Genomic DNA, 17,568 nt, shown 5'->3' on the forward strand with positions numbered 1-17,568 from the left:
AACAAGCACTTGCACGCACATTAGGTTTCGTTTTACCTGTCCCTCTCTCCATAACACGCATTAACAAAGCAATATCTGTTGTGGCATTTGCAGAGAGAGTTGGCTGAGCATGTACAATGGTGTGCATGTTATCTGTGTTTATTCACATGTTTCTGGCTTCTCAGAGTATGCTTACTATTAAGTGTATTCAAAATTATTTATACAAGGTCCACGCGACCTCAAACTATTGACTGCAACATTATGCCCGGTGGTACCACCTTGAAGCAGAGGAAAGGATTATTTCAGAATGGGCCATGGATTACCACCCATTGTTCAGGGGGCAACATTATACTGTTGGCATCGATGGCACGCCTGCTATAGCCAGAATTAACATCATTTTGCAGTAGATGCCTACAGTATGGTAAGATTCTCACAATAATTCCAGGTCTGTTATTATGACAAGGTCCACATTATGAAGTGGAAGCCCACACTATGACCTGGGTTGCCACTATATCTAGAGGACCACCATTATCCCATGGATGCTCACAATATGTCGGGAGTGAGCAGCTTTGTCAGGAATGGCATTATGCCACACGTAATACATGGGTTGGCGTGGATGTGCATAGGATGCTGAGGATTGCCAGAGATAGCATTGAAAAAATGAATGCCCACAGTACATCAAGATTTACCACCATTCTAGCTCAAGTTGAAAAGACATGCCACTAGTCTGCTACAGACAACATTCTACCAGGGGTAGGCATCGTGTCATGGATGCCCACAGGTTGCAAAGAATTTCCAACTTTGTGCCAGGGGCATCATTACAGTGGGAGTAGGTAGAGGACATCATGCCATGGATGGCCAAAAGTTTGCTAAGAATTACTATCCAAGTGAAAGCATTTTATCCGAGTGGGCACACTGACATACCCACTCCCATGCACTCATGGACACCTATGAGGGCACACACAAACATGTATGTAGCGTTGATTCATTTGGTTTATGCTAATCTTCAACTGTTATCCTGGCTCCTGCTACAGTCATCTGTCCAGTTGTATTGCTTTTTCTTACACCTGCAGGGCAACAGTTAATTCGTTTTCTATGGCAACATGCCATTGGTCATTTCTTCATGAAACCACAACATAGCACTCAATAAGTGCAGAATAAAACTATTTGGCAGTCCCCTTCAATTTAGTAAATTCCAAATGCGTACTTTGCCAAACTTAGTCAGTATGTTACTAGTTTTGTCTTTACTCGATTCTTCCTAAGGCTGCTCTTTACATTTTCTGGCACTCATGGAAGAACTGTGCACAGCCATACTTCAATCCTTTTTGACATTGGGTAGCATACTAATAAAGAAAGGGTGACCCTGATTAGCTTTGCTGCTCTTCCTAATCATTCTGTGCATCAGTTTTCCTTCAGGCCTAGTAAAGCGCTTGCATAATAGCAGCATTCAACAGCTTCTATTGACTTGTGTCCTTTTCTCTCTGTTTGTAAGCACTTTGTTTTAGTATTCAGATAAAGAGAAGCTGCAAAGGAAAATATTTAGTTATGCTTCTATGCAAAATATATGACGTTTATTGTACCCAGCCCTTTTACTTTTATCATTGATTCAGAATTGTACCTTCAGGTGTTACGGCACCCACTCCCTTAGCAAATGGCTGGTGTAGAGCCATTCAGAGCGGCTTGGCAGTCTGCTTCAGAGCGGCTTGGCAGTCTGCTTCAGAGCGGCTTGGCAGTCTGGTGGGTCCATTAAAACCAAATAGTTATGTCTTATTTCCCCCATCACCCCTTATAGCACTGCTGGGATATGTTGGATATCTCCCCAAGTCCCACATGCATTTGTGTGCGCTAGCACTGCTTCTGGCCAAAAGGGAAGTCGCTATATACTGGGGGAGTAACCCCCCCCCCCCGACACTGAAGTGATGGATGTTTAGCATGTCTTATTGCAGCACTAATTGTGAGCTATATGCCCAGCTACAGCCCCCTATATCAAAGCCGCTTGATATATGGCAGCCCTTTAGAACTTATTTATTAGCCCAAACCTCTGTGAACTCACAAACAGAACAGGAGCCTTCCTCAGTACTCTGAAGGAAACTCATTATAGGGGTGATACCTTCCATTATATGTTGGACTCGGGGAACACAAAGAAGTAAATTGTTGTGTCTTGGTTAAAATGTATAAATGTGGGTCTATATCGTTTTGATTGTCATTTAGGGAAATATTATAAATAACGATTAGCAAAATAAATAAATCCTAGTTAGAGCACCCTCATAGAAGCATCACAAGTATGTTCCCTCAATTAGTGCTCACCAGTCATTTTAAAGTTCTGGGCCTGTATATCTCCTAGGGCACACTGTCCTTATTTGCGCTGCGACCCACCATTAAACCGGTGTGCTAGGTGCAATAAGGTACAATATACCCTATTAAGATGAATACGCTGCCCTTAGGGAGCCTTGCATTCATTTTAATACGGAGTGGCCGCTTCAAAACAGCTTAGTGTTTTAAACTGTGCAGGCGGCAAAATGCCTGCTCTTCAAAAAGGTGGTTAGAGATCCCCCTTGCAGGCGGGTGCAGTGAGTAACAGCACCCGCCTCCGCTTTGATGTTTTGGGGTTCCTTTCCCACCTCTAGAGGGCTGCCTTCAGGGGGCGCACTGACTTTCAGTGCACCTCGTAGGGGGTGGTTTGCGTCTACGTCCGCATCCATTATAATGCGTAGGTACAGAGGCAAAGTGATTCTTTCATTTACTTTGGGCCAAGCCCCGATGCAAGTGAGGGAACACCCTTTTAAGATAGCGGTGGTGCACATTTAGTGCCAGCGCTATCAGCATTACAAAAGGAGCTGCACAAGAGTCTGCCGCCCTTTTTGTAATACCATAGTGCCCCAGATTACAAAAGGCAGGAGCACATACCAGGGCACTAATGTGTAATTCGGATCCTGGTGTATTGATGCGTAACCCGTGCAATGAATATAAACCATTCAAACACCTATATATACTGTGGCCCGTCATTTAGAAAACTGGAAGTAATGCTTCTGATGTCCGGATTCCTACTTTTAAAATGGATATCTTGGCAACTGTGTTTGCCACTACAAATATCCCTCTTGCTCCTATTACAGCTTGTCACAAGAGTGGTAGCAAAAGTTTGTGTTCTAATACGCATAACACTCAGGGATACATAACTTTGAGATGAAATTATTGTACTAATACCAGAGCCCAAAAGGCTTGATTACTCTAATTGAATGAACTGAAAGGTTTACCTGGATCTTTAGGGCTCAGTGCTCTTTACAATGTGTTGTTGGACAATATATTGCATACGCTTATATGGAAGCAAGACCCTTCTGGCATTGTCACACGTTTCTCTAATCCCTTTAAGTTCAATATACCAATGGAGGTTCTCATGTAAATGTTAGCCTTCGCCAGGTAGTCTTCTGTTTTAATTGCCTCTTATTTCCTTGCTCCAGGGCTTTAAGGATAATCTCCACGCATTGTTCTGCTTGGCTGAGAATTCTGTTGGACCGAAGGCAACAAGGCCAGATGATATTCACATTATGTACTCTGGAAAGTAAGAGTGTCTCCCTTTATCTCTCATTGTGAGTGTTCCTTGTAGAGTATGTTTCCTCTTGTATGGTGACAGTAGAGAAGTGAAATTGACCTCCATTATTGGTAACATTTGTTCTCCTGGGTAGCCATGCATTCTGAGAAAGGAAACACTCAGACAAATGAATGATTTGGATTATTTTGTAACAGGTTTGATTATTATCAATTGACTGCTAAGAAATAATTAGAGCAGGTAGCAGCACAAAAACCGCCGTACTTGCAGCAAGGGAGGAATCAAGGGCTATTTTGGATCAGGGTGGGTCCACAGCCCTGATGCTACTAGATCTGCGCGCTGCCTTTGACACAGTCTCCCAGCCTATACTTGTCAAAAGGTTGGGAGAAGTAAACATTGCCGGAACCAAATTAAATTGGCTTGCCTCCTTCCTCCAAAATAGAACCTCCATGTGTGTGAAGAAGCCACACAGTTGAAATTAATTCTCTAAAATGTGGGGTGCCTCAGGGTTCCTCACTAAGCTCTACTTTGTTCAACCTGTACATCCTCCCGTTGGCAGAGATCATAAAGCCATATGGTTCCTCCTCGATATCCTACTCTTATGCAAATAATCATCTCCCTCTCCCATCAAACTGAATGGACGTCCACCCATCTCAATAACTGTCTTAAGCTTGTAGTCGACTGGATGGCTGCAAGCAGTCTTAAATCAAATGGGGGAGAAGACGAAGGTGATGGTGGTGGGAAAAAACCCGCCAGGTGGATTGAGCTGAATTGACAACACTTTCTTGAACCCACCCCTAAAATGGATGCCAAAAGTTTAGACTTCTGGCTCGACAATAAGGTCTCAATGGAAGTTGGCAGCAAAAATGTTTCGGTCTTTTCAAGACACTGAGAAAGCTATTGAGATGGCTGCCTGAAATCTCACGTAAAGTGGTGCAAGACTTGGTTATCTCACAACTTGGCTATAGGAACACTTTGTTCTTGGAAGTCCCAAGTCTGTCCTCAAAAAAGACTCCAGGTTGCACAAAATGCTGCTGCCTGAATACTGTTGAAAATTCATAAACACTAATTGGCAACCACAGCCCTGGCAACCTTACACTGGCTACCAGTACTCAAAAGTATTCCTTTAAGTCACTTTTTCTGGACATCGAGCAATGTATAAAAAAGGTCCTAGGCTGATTCAAAGACTGCTAACACCCTATGACCCCACAAGAACGTTGCGCTCCAGCAACTGTTTATAGTCCGCATGATGAAGAAGACTAGATATGAAAGAAACAGTTAGTTATAGATTCCTTACCTTAGAATTAACCCAGGCGTCAGACGGGATCCGGAAAGTTTTTCGTCAGCAGTACCTCTGCGCATCTGAAGGTGGCGTCAGTCGGCTCTGTGTCAGTCATTGGCGTCGTGGTCACCGGGATGTTGCGGTAGCTACTTAGACGCTGCCCTCGTACGCTGATGTCCGTTCTTTTTTTTTTCCCGCTGCTGCCAGCGCAGATCCGGAGAGAGCGGTACCTCCAGTCACTTTTTGACTGAACTTTTTGAGCAACTTTTGTCGACTTCTTTTTGAGTCCTACGACTCATGATGCACATAGGCATGTCTGGCTTCAAGGCTTGTGGTTCCTGTACCCGACTGATGTTGGTGACGGATCCGCACCACGTGTGCCTCTTTTGCCTGGAGCACGACCACGACCTCGACTGACGGACCATGGCTTCTTGACTGCCGGCAGTCTGCTTCACGCCGTTCGAGGTCCCGCCTGCGAGGGAGGTCTAAGGACCGGTCACAGAGCCATCACCACTCGTTATCCAAGTCTTCACACTCTGGGTCAGGTAAGTCAAAGCACAAGAAGAAGTCAAAGAAGCATCGTTGCTCTTCGACTTCTCCCCGTCGGTTGGCTGACGTGACGAGGGATGTGGCGGTGCCCCCCGCAACTCTTCGTGCGGATCCTGAAGGGCCGACTCAGTTTCCCTCCCTTCCCGGGACCTGGAGCAACCCCCGCCCAACTTCGTCAGTTTTACGAGGCAATGCATGCCGTCTTTGGGCAGCCCCACTCCGCCGATGCGACTTCGGGCCCCGTGGACTCGGATAGGGGCCCTAGGCCTACTCTGCCGGCGGCTCCAGCGCCACAGGATCCCATGGATCCAGGCCTGGATCGGTGCCGGTTGACCTCATTACACCTCCACCGGCGCTGCTTCCTTCGGCACTGCACCCAAACTTGACGCATGTTGTGCCTCCTAACGACGCTGACTCCGGCCTCCATCCTGATGTGGACACTGAGCCGGAATGGCGTAGATCGACGCCGGATCTGGTGCAGAGTGGTGTCGTTGTGCCCCTGTTCACTCCTGGGGTCCCTTTCAGGCCATATTTGCACCCGGAGGATAAGGAGGAGGACTGGGAGGGGTCAGGTGACCCTCTGACCCGGACTGGAGAGAGGACCTTGGGATGCGAGTGGTCTCGATACATCCCCAGACCATGGCATGTTGTCTTCCCCCTAGTGTGGTTACGGAGGAGGGAGCTTCTCAGTGGTGTTGCGTAGGGCGGCCGAGGCTCTCCACCTCGAGCTCCCTACAGTGGAGGTCAGGACTAACCTCTGACAGAGGTGCTTCAACCGCAAGCGAGCTCTTCGGAGCCCCTGCTGCCGTTTAATGAAGCCCTAACCGACCTCCTTTTGGGCACCTAGTCCAGGCCCAACACTGGGGCTCCCGTGGATAGTATGATTGCCCAACGCCATTGCCCGGCCCCCGGCGACCCCAGTTTCCACTCCCAACACCCCACCCCTGAGAGCTTGGTGGTCCAAGCCTCTACCTCCAAGAGCGCATTCCCTAACGCTCCGCCAGATAGGGAATCCAAGAAGCTTGTTCATCTTGGAAAGAAAATGTTTTCTTCCGCCAACTTGGGGCTGCAGTCTGTAAACACTGCATGTCTTTTGGACCGTTATTCCCACTCTGTGTGGGACACGATTACGCAAGTCCTGGCTCAGTGTTCGGAGGAGGCCCGGACCGTACTCTCCCAGGCTGTTGCCGCCGGGAAGGGCGCAGCGAAGTTTACCATCCATTGTGGGCTGGACACCGCGTCTCTCTAGGCAGGACAATTTCCACGTCGGTAGCCCTTCGACGTTACGCCTGGATGAGATGGCTTTTCTGGGGATGTGCAGAACACCCTTATGGACATGCCCTTTGATGGCCGTCGCCTTTCTGGCGACGAAGGAGACAGCGCTCTAGGGTGTATCAAGGACTCGCAGGTAACTGCCAAGTCCTTGAGCCTCTCCAACCACCCTGCGCAGTCTGCTTTTCGCCCCGTTTGTGGCTACGGAAGGGATGCCTCATTACGTCCCGTCCATTGCCACAGCCTAACGCAAGTTCCCCAACCTTCGCCGCCGGGTATGTGGGAACCACCGCTGTGGTTCTTGAGGCCCCCCCCCTGCTTCCGCCTCCAAACCTTCCTGTTCCAACATTTCAGGTCCATCAATCGCCAGTGGGCGACAGGATCCGCCATAACCTCCCCCACTGGCGCACCAGCACGTCAGACAGGTGGGTTTTGCAGATAGTCTGAAGGGGCTTCTCCTTCCCCTTCGAGGCTACCTCCCCAGCCATGCCACCTCAGTACCATCGTATGTTGGAGGATCATCTGGGCCTTCTCTAACTGGAAGTCACGGCTCTCTTGGGAGCCATTGAACGTGTTCCTGCACCAGAAGTAGGCCGTGTTTGCTATTCCCATTACTTTCTGGTACCCAGGAAGGACAAGGGCCTGCGTCCAATCTTGGATCTCGGGAACGTCAACTGCTTTCTCCGGAAGGAGAAGTTCAAGATGTTGACGCTTGCTCAGGTCTTGTCTGCCCCAGACCCTGTAGACTGGATGGTAACCTTGGACTTGCAGGACGCTTACTTTCACATCTCTGTCCTGCCGGCCCACAGGAATTACCTGCGATTCATGGTAGGCCACAAGCACTTTCAGTTTACCGTGCTCCCCTTTTGGCCTTACCAGCGCCCGTTGGGTGCTCACGAAAATGATGGCGGTGGTCACAGATCATCTGTGCAGATCAGGGGTTCAGTCTCTCCCAATCTCGGCGACTGGCTGTTGAAGGTAGGCTCGCCCCAGGCTGTCGTCTACCGCCTCCAGACCAGGGCTGCCCTCCTGTATTCACTGGGGTTCTCCATCAAGGTGCCAAAGTCACACCTGACTCCCTCTCAGAATTTCCTCTTCATCTCTGCGGTTCTGAACACGACCCAGTTTTGGGTTTATCCTCCCGAACGGTGAAGCCGGGATATTCAGGCTATGATTCTGATCTTTCAGCTTCTATCCCGGCTTTCGGTCCGGATGACCCGGAGGCTGCTGGGGCTCATGGCCTCCTGCTGGTCGATCATGCCAGATAGCATATGCGGGCTCTGCAGTGGGACCAGAAGTTCCAGTGGGTGCAGCATCAGGGGAATCTGTCCGATTGCATCCAGATCTCGGAGGGCACGGCATGACATTTGCAGTGGTGGCTCACGAACCAGGATTGGGTCAACAGCAGGTCCCTCTCCTTTCCCCAACCAGAACACACAGTGGTGACAGACTCATCCTTTCTGGGATGGGACGGCCACATGGGAGAGGCGGAGATCAGAGGCCTCTGGTCTCCGGCGAGTCCGTGCTGCACATCAACCTTCTGGAGCTTTGGGAGGTCCATCTTGCACTCAAAACCTTCCTTCCCTCTGTTCAAGGAAGAGTAGTGCAGGTGTTCACCGACAACACCACCGCCATGTGGTACTGCACCAAACAAGGTGGGGTGGGGTTGTGGACCCTATGTCAGGAGGCCTTCCGCCTCTGGACATGGCTGGAACATCAGGGCATATCCCTGGTGGTTCAACACCTGGCAGGTACACTGAACGCCAGGGCGGACAAACTCAGCCGCAGGTGCATGATACCTAACGAATGACATCTTCGCTCAGAGGTGGTGCAAGGTCTCTTTCAGCAGTGGGGAGAGCCTTGGTTAGATCGATTTGTCACCGAAGAGAACGCGGAATGTCAGCAATTTAGCGCATTGGAATTTCCAAGGCGGCACTCGCTAGGCAATGCTTTGTCGAGAGTGGAGTTGCGGTCTTCTATACGCCTTTCTGCCTATACCACTTCTGCCCAGAGTGCTGAAGAAGATAAAGCACGACTGGGCCCAAGTCGTTCTCGTGGCTCTGGATTGGGCACGAAGAGTCCGGTATCCCGAGCTGCTTAACATAGCCATCGATCCTCCGATCAGACTACCTCTTCGGGGGGGATCTTCTGTCGCAGCAGCAGGGGACGGTCCTCCACCCAAACCTGTCCAGCCTCCACCTCCTTACGTGAAGATTGAGCAGCGGCAGTTGACGTCATTCGGCTTGCCTCCCGAAGTCTGTGATGTAATCTTGCCAGCCAGGCGTCCCTCCACGAAGACGGTATACCCCTGCCAATGGAACAAATTTGTGGCATGGTGCGGAGCAAAGGCTGTGGATGTCTTTTCTGCCCCTCTTTCTGAGGTTCTCTTGTTCCTCCTTTCTTCGGCCCAGCAGGGCTCTGCTCTGGGCAGTATCAAGGGCTATCTCTCGGCCATTTCTGACTTCCTAAGGCTTCCTGATCTGCCTTCTCTCTTCAAGTCCCAGGTTGTAAATAGTTTCTTAAAGGTCATTTCTCATCTCTTTTCTCCTATCCCCTTCGAAATGCCTCAGTGGGACTTGAATTTGGTCTGAACCTATTTGATGTGCGCGCCCTTTGAGCCGCTTCACAACTGTCCTCTGCAACTCTTAACTCTTAAGACTGCATTCCTGGTAGCCATTAGATCTGCCAGAAGAGTAAGTGAGCTCCAGGCTCTTTCATCCAGGCCTCCTTTTCTGGCTGTACATCCGGACAAGGTTGTCCTAAGAGCTCGTCCATCCTTTCTTCCCAAGGTGGTCACCTCCTTTAATATCGGGCAAACCTTCACTTTGCCCACCTTCTGTATGCCTCGGCATCCTTCTAAAGAGGAAGAGAGGCTCCACCGTCTGGACCCAAAACATGCAGTTTCCTTCTATCTGGATCGCACTGAACAGTTGCGGGTGGATCAGCAAGCTCTTTGTTGGCTACGTGGGCGCCAAGAAAGGTCTGACCGTACACAAGCGGACCATCTCTAGATGGGTCGTTTTTTGCATTAAAGCCTGCTATTCTCTAGCACAAAAGGAGCCTCCAGTGGGACTACGCGGCCATTCCACACGGGCGATGGCAGCCACTACTGCTTTGGGACGAGGAGTCCCTCTACATGACTTCTGTCAGGCAGCTACATGGGCATCGCTGCACACGTTTACAAAACACTACTGCCTGGACAGCCAAGTCCGGTTGGCCGACTTTGTTGGCCCTTCTGTTCTCCAGGACTTTCTGGTGTGAACTTGGTTCGCAGACCCACCTCCAGGGTTGGTATTGCTGGGGTATCTATTCAAAGGTAAGGAATCTATAGCTAACTGTTTCTTTCAGATGAACAAGTTACTTGCCTTCGGTAATGATCTATCTGTAAGAAACATAGGTTAGTTATAGATTCCTTACCGCCCCACCCATCCTCCGAGTTCTGCGAATTGATTTCTAGGGTTAAGGACATCCTTTCAGGACCCTAGTTTTGTGCACCAGTGGTCCGTGTCTTGCATGGCTCTGCGTTTCTGGCGCGGAAAGTCGTGTACAGAACTGACGTTAGCGCACGAGGGCGGCGTCTAAGTAGCTACTGCAACGTCATCCCGGCGACCACAACGCCAATGACGGACGCGGAGCTGACCGATGCCACCTTACGACGCGCAGAGGTACTGCTGACGAAAAACATTCCGGATCCAGTCTGACGCCTGGGGGTAATTCTAAGGTAAGTGATCTATAACTCAGCTATGGTTCTTACAGATATATTGTTACCGAAGGTAAGTAACTTGTTCGACTGGAGGACGCTCCTTTGCCTACCTTGTCCCCAAATTATGGAATGCTGTCCCACTGGAGATAAGGATTACAGAGTCGGAACCAAAATTCTGAAAATTGTTAATATTTTTTCAACTAATAAGTTTGGCCAAGGCATGGGACCTGAATGCTGTCTCAGGGCTGAAAGGCTCTCCTGGGTGGCCATGCGCTTTGGAAATCCACATGAATAGAATCGAATTCCAGTAACACAATTCGCAATGAAATTCGGCAATTTACCTGCAGGTTCATTGCCTCGCATGGGAGAAGTTTCCAACATTTTAGGAATTCAGTTTTCCAAGTGTACTCCCAGACACCCGTGACAGTAATACGTTTCTTAAACAAATGAAAATATATCCGTTGTACTCCTGTAAAGATTTTGTGAATCCACACTTGCGTTCATGCAAAGGGAACATGTAGGTGCATTTGCATATGTGGAAATGCCCTTAAATGTGCGCAAATGCACTCTTTGCCTCCCAGTGAAGAACACCCTTCTCCCTACAACTCGCCAATTGTGTAAATGTTCACAGCCCGTTCCCACTCCAGAAAGGGACTGATCTCCAAACATTTCCTGGGTGGACAGGAAACATATTTGTGATCAACTACTAACTAAGAAATCTGTGGGTGTTGCCACACTCCAGTTCGAGAATTTACACCTTACAGCCACTATGTACTAGTCCTTGTTTTAATATGTCTCCAGTATAATATTTTTGTATTCTTGATTGTTGATACTAAATTGTTCACTAAACCATCAAAACCAATCATGTATGTATAATATCATTCGAAACTATGTTCAACATGTATTCCTTTTTTAACAAAAGATATGAATAAAATGACATTTTGTATGTTTTAACAAACTCTTCTTTACACTGAGTTCTTAATTATCAGTTGTTTTTTTGATGAAAAAAATGTTGATGTAATGTGTATCAATTGAAATGCCTAGGAATTATTTCCACAGTTACCATACTCCAGTTCAGCCAAGCCAAGGAATTCCTGCTCCTACCTCTGCAGTCTTAATTATACATACTTATTATTACACAGTCATCGGATGTTCTTGCGTAACTGTAAATTCCTTTACAAGTGCAAATTCAGAATTGGTGAATACATATAACGTAAGCCATGTGAACCCATAGATGGCTATGAGAAATGTACATCTAGTTTCTAAATGCGAACCTTTGGTTCCAGGCATTGAAAATTGTTGGCAGAGCTACCGTTTGCTTTATGGAAAGCTTTACTATGTAAGATAGCACTGTTTTAAAACGAGTATTGATCCTTGAGCCAGTAATTTGATTTATGTGACATGTCAGCAGATAACTATCCTAGCAGTTGTATAAAAGAAAAAAAATCCAGCAACCATAGTATTCCTATTTGTACAGTGCCTATATTTCAGTAACTATGTTTGAGAGAAATAATGAAGCCTTCTACAGCCCCAAGAAATGTGAAAACACATGTATTAAAATGGAAGGGGCTGACAAACTGAAACTAGACACTGAGTAGGCTTACTGGAAATGTGTTGGCCAACCTTGCCAGTTAGTCCTCCTATGCCAGTGGTTCCCAAACTTTTTTGACCCGTGGCTCCCTTGATCTAATTGGCAGTTGGCCGTGGCTCCCCCCCATTTTTTTACCGGTGGACGGGTGGGTGGGGATGTAAGCCCGACCTCGGGAGTACTTCCTGTTGTTTTGCCTGCTTCCGTTGTGCCCTCAGACTACCCTTCTGTCCGTGCCTGCCCCCATACCCCTGACTACCCCTTCTGTCCATACCTGCCCCGGCGCCCTCAGACTGCCCCTTCTGTGCATGCCTCCTTTTTTCGTGCACTCAGTCTGCTCCTTGTATCCATGACTGCTCCATTTGTACCCCTGATTGACCCGTCTGACAATGCCTGCTCCCACTGTGCTTTCAGACTTCCCCTTCTTTCCATCCCAGCCCCCTTCGTGCTCTCAGACTACCTCGTATGTCCATGCCTTTCCTCCATGCCTTCTCCCTTCGTGCCCTGAGACTGCCCCTTTCCTCCATGTCTGCTCCCTTTGTGCCCGAAGACTGCCCCTTTCCTCCATGCCTTCTCCCTTCGTGCCCTGAGACTGCCCCTTTCCTCCATGTCTGCTCCCTTTGTGCCCGAAGACTGCCCCTTTCCTCCATGCCTGCTCCCTTCATGCCCTGAGACTGCCCCTTTCCTCCATGTCTGCTCCCTTTGTGCCCGAAGACTGCCCCTTTCCTCCATGCCTTCTCCCTTCGTGCCCTGAGACTGCCCCTTTCCTCCATGTCTGCACCCTTTGTGCCCGAAGACTGCCCCTTTCCTCCATGCCTGCTCCCTTCGTGCCCTGAGACTGCCCCTTTCCTCCATGCCTGCTCCCTTTGTGCCCTGAGACTGCCCCTTTCCTCCATGCCTGCTCCCTTTGTGAGGTTAGAAAAGCTGAGTTACGTTAATACTGGGGTGGAATGAAAGCCCCAAACCTGGTGTGAAATACGCATTAAAAAAAATCAGATGAGGGGCTTTAAGATGACCTGGGAAAAGAAACAGGAAGGATAACTTGGACTAAAACCCGCATTTTGTCGCTGAGCTGGTGGGGTTGGCATGCTGGTTTGTGTGCTGTTGCACAAGAAAGGAACAATCACTGTGACATTGGCGAGGAGCAACAAGGCCCCTTGCTCCCCCCCCCCCTAAGCCTCCCCTTTGTGTGTGGCAGCCCAGGATGGTTAGTTACTGGGAAAGTTAAGAAAAAAGGGTACTCTTGTAAGGGAGTACCTATTATCTTTGGCAATGGACCACCACACATGTCAAGCATTTATCTGACACTGAGCATTTATAGGACACTGAGCACTCACCCAACCTGAAGTGAAATGCTCCGCCACATGGTATGCTCCCCATACATGCCGGTGGTCTCTGACATGTGGTGTCTGAACCTTCCCATTAAGGGGGTACTTATGGTGTTCCAGTCTGTGTAAAGACACTGTCTTGACCCTATAGTGCCTGTAGCGAGAGTGAGGAATGCAAGAGTTAAAATTATCTGAAGGTGTGCCAGTATTTTGTATTAATCCACCCCACGGTAAGACTGAAAACACCGAAGAGGGTGGTGTTGATATACCCTGTAAATCAGTCCAGCATGTTTCCTCCCATAAGAAATAATAGCCCATAAAAGGTCCCTAATGTTAGTCATGAGCACTGAATAGCATAGCAGGCCCGCCCTACATAAAGGGAAAGGAATGGATGAGAAAGCACCATGTCATCCCCCTAAAAGACTCCTAAAGGATGCCTGACCTACTTGTATATTCGCCCTGGAGTTCGACTCAAGTCAATAGTGTCTTATAAATGTACTGACAGACCACCAAGTGGTAGCTTTATATATCTATGATATAAGAACATTTCACAAAAGAGACGTTGTAGAGAGTTTCACCTCTAGAGGAATGGACTCTAGGCCTGATGGGCCTAATTATTTTTTGTCAACTGCTTGCGTAGTAAGATACAAGAGACTATCGATGTGCAGATGGTTTTTTTTCGTAGTGACAAGACCTGTTTTCACAGGACTAAATTTACAAATGTTGGGATTGCCTAAAACATTTCGTTTTCATTAAATTGAATTTTCAAAACTCTCTTCACTTCTAAAGTGTGATGAGCTGTTTCCCCTGGAGATTATGGATTTGTAAATAAAATTGGGCAAAGATCTAATCCGATTGGCGCATGATTCCTGACTGCATAAGGCCTGAATCTTGCTAACCCTAGAAGCTAATGCTGAAATTATAACTACCTGAAAAGCAGACTTTCAAGTAAAATGCTGTGGATATGCCTTATGTATAGGCTCAAATGTCAAACCAATGTGTTTAGAAAGGGTGATTATATACTACAAAGATGGAAACAGACCTAATGGGGGAATCGCCTTTATTTAATACCCTCTAAGAAATATTTCACGACTAGTATCTTGAAGAAAGTTTTGAGGAGATTTCTCTATTGGTAGTAATTTGCACAATGTGTACCTTAATTGAAGAACAGTGCAATCCAGATCTCTAAATGCAGACAATAAAGAAGTACTACTTATTCTTGACCACTATGAGGGTCAAAGCTATTTTGAATGCACCAAAATGCAAAACCTCTTTCACTTGAAAGTATATGATGTGCTGGTGAATGGATGCATTCCCTCTTTCAGAATGTCTGTACAGTCCTGTGGCAAATTCAAATGAACATATTGTATGTGTTTAGGAGGCAGGGCACTTAGTTCAATGATAGAAGGTTGGAATGCAGGATCTGGCCCCTACCCTTCTGCATCCTCCTGTTTGATTACTTTGCAGGTGCAGACGGCCTGTAAACTCATCATCGCATCCATCCCAGAGCTAGGAGGATCATTCAGGCCCCTTGTTCCCCTCCCCCCCCCTCCGCCTCCCCTTCGTGTGTGGCAGCCCAGGATGAGACAGCATCCCGGGTGCACACACAGCCGCACCCGAACGCTTCCAGGTCTTTAAAAGACCATTTACGTGCTAATGAGGCCTTGCTGTTTTTTTCACCCTGTCTAAGAGCCCCTGCAGCTCCACTCTGCATGTTGCCCACATCGTGCCGCGGCGCCCCTGGCAAGTGATAACGGCGCACCAGGGCGTCCTGGCACACAGTTTGGGAACCACGGTCCTATGCCATAAGTGCCACATGCGTTGCTGCTTGCTGGTTGATTGATAGACCCTGGGTTCTTGGTGTATTGCTTATTGGAGTTTTCTGTTTCTTTCATTTCATTTTTCAGAAGTGTAGAAATAAACAACACTGACGCGGAAGGCCGGTTGGTGCTGGCCGATGGAGTGGCTTATGCCAGCAAGGATTTGGGCGCAGAAATAATTTTGGACATGGCCACCCTCACTGGGGCTCAGGTAATCTTGGAAGCATAAGCCATCACACAAAGCTTATTTTGAGGCCAGTTGCATCTGTGTTTATAAAACCAGATGAACTGGTCTAGACTGTTGTAATGTATGTAGGTACTATCTGAGTTTTTCATGTCTTAAAATTACCATCTTAATATCTTTGTATTTCCTATGCTATATTTTCCATAATGTAGTTCCTAAATCGCTGCATCGTTTTGACTCCAGTTATTTGTGCAAGGGTTCTTTTAGCAACTAATCCTTCAAAAATGGAAGGTACCCCAGATGATAAAAAGGTTGAAATCCTTATTTGTGCCACCCTCCTTGCGCGCCTTCCTACTTAATTTTTTAATTCCGAACCATACTGTGCAGTCTTGTCAGTGGCCTTCCTGCTGTGAAATACAGTTGCTCTTAGACATTGATCAGATTAATATTTTCATTTTTCAGTTCAAAGGTGCACAAGCCTTTTTTTCTGCCCACACTTATTAAACGGTGTCAGTTTTGTTGTAAATGCATAGGTCATATTTTGTATTCAGACCATTTTTATAAAGTGTTACAAAGTTACCTAACTTATCTCTAAGAAACATCTTGTATGTGGCTTGCATAATAAAATGCAGTGGGTTATCTTTAAACTTGTGCCTTTTCTCTTAGATGCTAGGTCATGTGCATTCTGTCATAGCTGAAATTAAGACAAAGCAAACACAAATCTCTACTCCCCATTTAACCAGGTTAGAGAGAGCAGCTCTTATTATTGCAGGGATTAAAAGAAGTGAACTAAATTGTGGCTTTCAAGAAAGCTTCATAAGATCAGACAAGATGCCTCGCGATACTTGGTGTTGGTTTACACAGCATATTGGCTGGCGGAGCATTTGATAATGAGGTGTCTGAAAATCTGTATAACTGATCAGTATATTAAATAGAAGTTGTGGTGTAACTGAAGCAGCTGTAATTGATGTCGAATATATGGGGGTAGAGGGTGGGAGATTAAAAGAGGGCTGAGGTACTTTTAATGAATTAAAGCCAAGTTATTGTAATTGGGAAGTGCTTGACTTGATGTAATTGAGCTGTATGTCTAGAACTAAAATCATCGGTTTTGTGGAATTAAACTAATAAATAGTTAATTTTTTAAAATATATTTTTTATTGTGTAGGGAGTAATACAGAATGAGTTTAAAGTGTAAATAAAAACTGTTGGCAGCCTTGAAACCAGCCCCAAGCCAGCAGATAGGAAATGGAATTGATTTCCAATTAGTCGTGAGACTGGAATGGTGATTCCCATTGGCCTTGCAGTGGCTAACTTGCCCCATTTAAAGTTTTGAATAGGGTAAGTAGGGTCTTTTTAGGTCTGGATTTAGCCAAGACCTTTACATTTTGCTACAGTTATGTTTATCATCCACCTCTCTTCATCTTTTGGGCTGTTGTTGTCATTCCCATTTTGCTTCAGTCCACTACAGCATGGGAAAAGGGTTCAGCCTACTCTAGCCACTTCAGTGACTTCATTTTGCTCTCTTGCAATGAGCACGTTCACACACAAGGTAGTTCTCTTCAGTGCCAGTGTATTTGTTTTTGCATTATAATGACTTTAGTGTTGCCTTTGTTTGTAAAGCCTGAGGTTTAAGCATGCTGCTTCATACCAGATGTGAGCGCAGGCCACATTCCATGCTTTATCAGTTCTGGTCTCCTGCCAATGATGTTGTGAATGTGTTTCGGAGTGTCCTTTGTTTATCTGACTGCTGGTATTTCTCAGCATCCATTTGAATTTGTTCTGTATTTAGTTATCCTCTTTTTACTAATCATGCAGTACGCAAACCATTTATTCTGGACCCTATTTCACCAATGATTTTTTTTAATAAGCGTTCCCCAGGAATAAAACCAGCTTTGATCAGGTTTCATTTTCAGCACTTGCAACACTTTTTTTAATGCTCTTCCTTCTTTCTTTGTTTTTTTTTTCTTTCTTTCTCTCTTACCTACCTTCCTATCTTTTTTCGTTTTTTTAGGTCGAGCCTGTCAATACGCGTGCGCATTGAGCTTGCAAGAGATATTGGAGCTTAACCAAAGCTTAACCATCGGGCGATTCCATGCAGTGCCCGTGAAAAGCGCGTGCACATCAAAGCCATCTGCCTCCCTCCCACAGGCATCCCCCAGCGTGCGGTCTGCCTCAGGCATTTCTCCTCCCCTAATTCTCTTCCCCTAATTATTCATTTTCACGGCCGCCAGGCCGTGCGACAGAGACGCTCTTATCATTAAACTGAAGGCCTCACGGCAAGTCGCCGACAGCTGCGCTTGGTTCCGCTCACCGGTC

The 17,568-nt window shown here is 47.0% G+C and overlaps 1 protein-coding gene across 1 annotated transcript in view; it reads left to right on the forward strand.

Annotated features, from left to right (window-relative positions):
* The window catches only part of NPEPL1 (aminopeptidase like 1), a 71,282-nt gene that overhangs the window by 31,544 nt on the left and 22,170 nt on the right, over positions 1 to 17,568 (forward strand). The window contains exons 8-9 of the mRNA XM_086932634.1: positions 3,438 to 3,538; positions 15,156 to 15,279. Coding sequence (XP_086788760.1) covers positions 3,438 to 3,538; positions 15,156 to 15,279 — 225 coding nt within the window. The remainder of the gene's footprint in view (positions 1 to 3,437; positions 3,539 to 15,155; positions 15,280 to 17,568) is intronic.

This window comes from Lissotriton vulgaris, chromosome 7 (genome assembly GCF_964263255.1).
Source record: "Lissotriton vulgaris chromosome 7, aLisVul1.2, whole genome shotgun sequence".
Classification (NCBI taxonomy): Eukaryota; Metazoa; Chordata; class Amphibia; order Caudata; family Salamandridae; genus Lissotriton; species Lissotriton vulgaris.